Source organism: Microplitis demolitor, chromosome 8 (assembly GCF_026212275.2).
Source record: "Microplitis demolitor isolate Queensland-Clemson2020A chromosome 8, iyMicDemo2.1a, whole genome shotgun sequence".
NCBI lineage: Eukaryota > Metazoa > Arthropoda > Insecta > Hymenoptera > Braconidae > Microplitis > Microplitis demolitor.
The window spans coordinates 3,263,385-3,267,943 of NC_068552.1; the positions used below are offsets into that span (position 1 = coordinate 3,263,385).

At 40.1% G+C, this 4,559-nt stretch overlaps 1 protein-coding gene across 1 annotated transcript; it reads left to right on the forward strand.

Annotated features, from left to right (window-relative positions):
• Window positions 1-3,249: 3,249 nt before the first annotated feature.
• On the forward strand, window positions 3,250-4,008 carry LOC106693668 (uncharacterized). The gene has a single exon (XM_014442353.2). It carries the CDS (start codon window positions 3,250-3,252, stop codon window positions 4,006-4,008), a length of 759 nt encoding a protein of 252 aa, XP_014297839.2.
• The last annotated feature ends 551 nt before the right edge of the window (window positions 4,009-4,559 follow it).

The window sequence follows — 4,559 nt, forward strand, 5'->3', positions numbered from 1 at the left end:
TACCTAAACTCCATCGGTCCCAGTTAAATGCCTTCCTACAAACCTAGCCAAGTACCAATGGCAAGAAACATTATCCCTCTTTCCACCTTCTTGCCCTTAGCTGCCCAATGATTTCCTCGCATTTTTCCTTGGTCACTTTTCGCCACTCAAATATAGCCGCCTCAAAAAAACTTGAATTATTTCTAAATATAATTTTTTGTATCAGTCACTCACCAGACTTGTAAAGAGCAGCAAGCTCAGTTAAATAAAGTACCTAAGATCATTGTATTTTTTTTGGTTTTCATTACTCGAGCCAGACTCGCATTTATTTTTTTGTATTTACTATCAATCATCTCATCAACCATCATCAAATTACTGCCATTACTGCGGTAAACTAATCGCGGTACAAAACATTGGTCCTTCGAGACGGATAACGTGCAAATAAAAAATAATTTATTTTACTGTAATTGCACAGTCGTTTCCGACTTTCACGTAAGTGCGTTTATTCATGGTGAGAGTTTAAGTGTTAACCATACTCATCAAGTTTGTGATCATCACTTCATCAAGCAGTTACTCATCTCAAAAGTGAAACTTTTATATGCAATAAATTATTTTGCATTTTTTATCTCGAGCATCAGACCTTGTAATCGAGATTTTATCATCAGCAGCTTTACGGCAGAGTTAACCTCATCCAAGGGACAGTGAGCAACCGGCCTGAGGTCCATAATCATCAGCTTTTACAATAATCATCGGATTTTCAACGCCATTGTGACGCATTGTCATACATCAACTTTTCAACTATCGACAAGTAAGTCAGTTGAATCACCAATATTTCCTACCATTAGTGTATTTTCCATACCATTCATATTTTGCTTCCTGCAATTGCGAGAATTTACATTTAAGCTCTGCTTTCGATCTTTTTTATCATTTATTTGTATTTATTACTGATCAAACATGGCTGAAGCACAAATTAAGGCTTTAAAATGTAAGCGAGGTGCAGCAAAGCGTTCATTAACTATGTTCGAAAATTTCTTAAAACGGTTTAATCCGGAGGAAGACTTTCCAGTCTTAAATAAAAGGTTCTCTGAATTAGAGAAAACCCGCGAAATCTTTCTAGAATACCAAAATGAATCAGAATTATTAGAAGGAGGAGAGGACGATGAAAAACTGGCTGAAGTTTATCAGCATAAAGTTCAATTCGAGGAAGCCTATTTCGAAGGATACAAGATCGCGCATAAGCATTTGTTTCCAGGACCTACAAGTTCTGCTCCAACTGCATCCTCTATTCCGGAAATTTCTATTCTTAATCCACCAATTATTTCTGCTAATTTAAATCAATTGCCAGCAAATATTAATCCTGGATCACCGGATGATCACGAACAAATTTCAACACAATCTCAGACGCGTGAATTAGCTTCTCCGGGCATTCATGGACAAATCGCACATCAAAATCAAGCGCGTGAATCCTTTCCTCTGCCCGCTACTGAGCAAATTTCACATCACAATCAACCACGCGAATCATCTGCTCCGCATTCAGACCACTCCGTCATCGCCACACTAAGTTATTATAACCCCAACTACTTCGGTTTGCCTTCTGTGGAACTGCCTAAATTCGGTGGGGCCTTCGACGAATGGATAGGTTTTCATGATTTATTTGAATCCTTTATCCATGGAGATAAAAGTATTCCCCCGATTCGTAAATTGTATCATTTAAAAAGCTGTTTGGTAGGAGAAGCGGCTAGTGTAATCTCTTCCATTGAAGCCTTAGCTCAAAATTATGAGCTGGCTTGGAATTTACTAAAAGATCGTTATGATAACAAAAAACTAATGCGGGAAAAATATATTCAAGCAATACTGGATATTTCTCAAATATCAAAAGAGTTTTCAACGCAAGCTTTCGTGGATCATTTACAAAAAAATTTGCGTGCTCTCAAAACTTTAGGAGAGCCTATTGATGGGTGGAACTCCATTCTGGTGGTTATTCTTCGTAATAAATTACCAAATTCGCTTCGTGATCGATGGGAGGAACATAGCATTAGCTATCCTAATCCCACCATCGATCAATTTATTGCTTTTTTAGCACGGCGTGCTCAATTCGAAGCCACGCGTGCTCAGGCGTATAGTTGGAAGCCAGACAGCGAAAAATCTAACTCTCGAGCTCTGTCACAGCAAAAACAAGCTTTCGCGTTAGAGGTATCGCCTGGCCGATGTCTTCACTGATTAGACGATAATCATTACATTAATTCCTGCGCTAAATTTACCGTTTAAACTCCATTCGCCAGGTATGAAACTGCCGAAAGGAACGGTTGGTGCACTAACTGTTTGCGTAATACGTACCAATCGTCTCAATGTACTGCTAGCAAATGTCGCATCTGTGGGCAGCGTCATAATACGCTTCTGCATTTTGAAAAGCTCAACGCTTCCTCTCAAAAAAATAGCGGAAATAACTATAAAAATAATAATTATAACAATCGTAACCATAACAATGATAATAATCACAATAGCATCAATAAAATTAATACAGCCAGTCAGAGTGAATCAAGTGCGCAGTCGCAGACTTCTCGCGTCAACTTGCACGCGCTTGTATCCTCCGAGGCCCTACTGGCCACAGCCATAGTGGATATCGTGAATCCACAAGGAATTTCAAAGGCATGCAGAGTTTTTTTGGATTCCGGTTCCCAGGCTCATTTTATTACCGAAGCTACAGCTAACTTTCTAAAGCTTGACCGAACTGAAGTTAACATATCGCTCAGTGGTGTCGACGATCTAAGTACAAATATCAAGCACGCCACTCGCGCTATCATAAAATCGCGATTCAATAAATTTTCTAAAAATATTGAGTTTTTGATAATTCCGCAAATTAGCAAAGCAATGCCGTCGGCTCCTATTGATCTCGCTGGGCTATAAATACCGAAAAATATCGTTTTAGCTGATCCAGAGTTTTGTAAACCTTCCTCAGTAGATGCACTTATAGGAGTCAATCTTTTTTACAAGCTTTTAAGTGTCGGACAAATTAAATTGAAAAATCAGCCGGAGGCCATTTTGCAAAAAACTCAGCTTGGGTGGGTGGTCGCTGTCGGTTTAAATTCTTCGTTTAAGAAACCAAATTTATCATGCCATCTTATTTTCAACAACCAAGTTAATGATACTAATCTCACCCGATTTTAGGAAATAAAGGAGCTTTCCGCGGCAAAAGTTCTGTCCCCTGAAGAGCAGTTGTGTGAGGAGCATTTTCTTCGCAATACTACCAGAGATACTACCGGTCGATACATGGTTCGGCTGCCATTCAACAATAATGTAAACAAACTTGGTGCTTCATACCCTTCAGCTTTGCGGCGTTTTCAATCACTTGAGAAACGTTTGGTGCAAGATAAAGAAATTGGAAATGCGTACACTGCCTTTTCGCAAGAATATCTAGATTTGGGTCACATGTCGCTTGCAACCGAGTCAAATGTTGAGGACTCGGACTTTTATCTTCCTCACCACACTGTAGTTAAAAAAGACAGCCCGACTACCAAAACTCGGGTCATCTTTGACGGTTCTGCTAAAACTTTTAGCGGAATATCCCTAAATGACGCTCTCATGGTCGGCCCTAAGCTGCAGGACGACTTATTTATTTTGCTTATTCGATATCGGTCTCATACTATTGTTCTTACTGCAGATATAGAGAAAATGTACCGTCAAATTCGGGTACATCCTGACGATACCAAATATCAAAAGATATTATTTCGAGGCAATCCTTCTAAACCTATTTCTACGTACATACTCAATAACGTCAATTACGGCACAACATGCGCTTCTCATCTTGCTATTCGTTCTCTGCAGCAGCTCGCTAGCGACGAGGGTCACGCTTATCCTCACGCTGCCGTAGCCCTAAAGCGCGATTTCTACATTGACGACCTTTTTACTGGCACAAATACTATTCCGGAAGCTGAAATGTTACGCGATGAGCTAAACGAGATTTTTAAAAAAGGTGGCTTCAACTTACGAAAGTGGGCTTCAAATAGGCCCTCTCTCTTATATAAGTAAGACGAGCACCCAGTCACGACTCATATGTCACTTGACCCAGGCACGTCTATCAAAACTCTAGGCATTCATTAGAACGCCAGAGACGACAGCATATTTTATTGCGTAAATGTCTGTAAGCTAAAAACAGTCACTAAACGCTCTATTTTATTTCAGATAGCCAAACTATTCGATCCTTTGGTCTTGCTAGGTCCCGTCATATTACATGCAAAAATAATTATGCAATCCTTATGGAAAACTGGCGTGGCGTGGGACGAATCAGTTCCAGTCGACTTGCACACGTCATGGACTGCTTATGTGGAGCAGCTTCCATTAATTTCTGATCTACGTTTCGGTCGTTGCATTACCATTGCTGACTCAATTAACGTTCAAATGCATGGTTTCTGTGATGCCAGCGAAAAGGCGTACGGTGCCTGCCTTTACTTACGATCGGTGGATCAAGATGACAAGATTCACGTAAAATTAATTTGTTCTAAATCTCGAGTGGCTCCGGTAAGCTCGATTTCATTGCCTCGCCTAGAGCTTTGCGGTGCTCTTTTACTTGCTCGCTTATT

Coding starts and splice junctions, on each gene's coding strand:
- LOC106693668 (XM_014442353.2), top strand. CDS start 3,250: ATGGTTCGGCTGCCATTCAACAATAATGTAAACAAACTTGGTGCTTCA.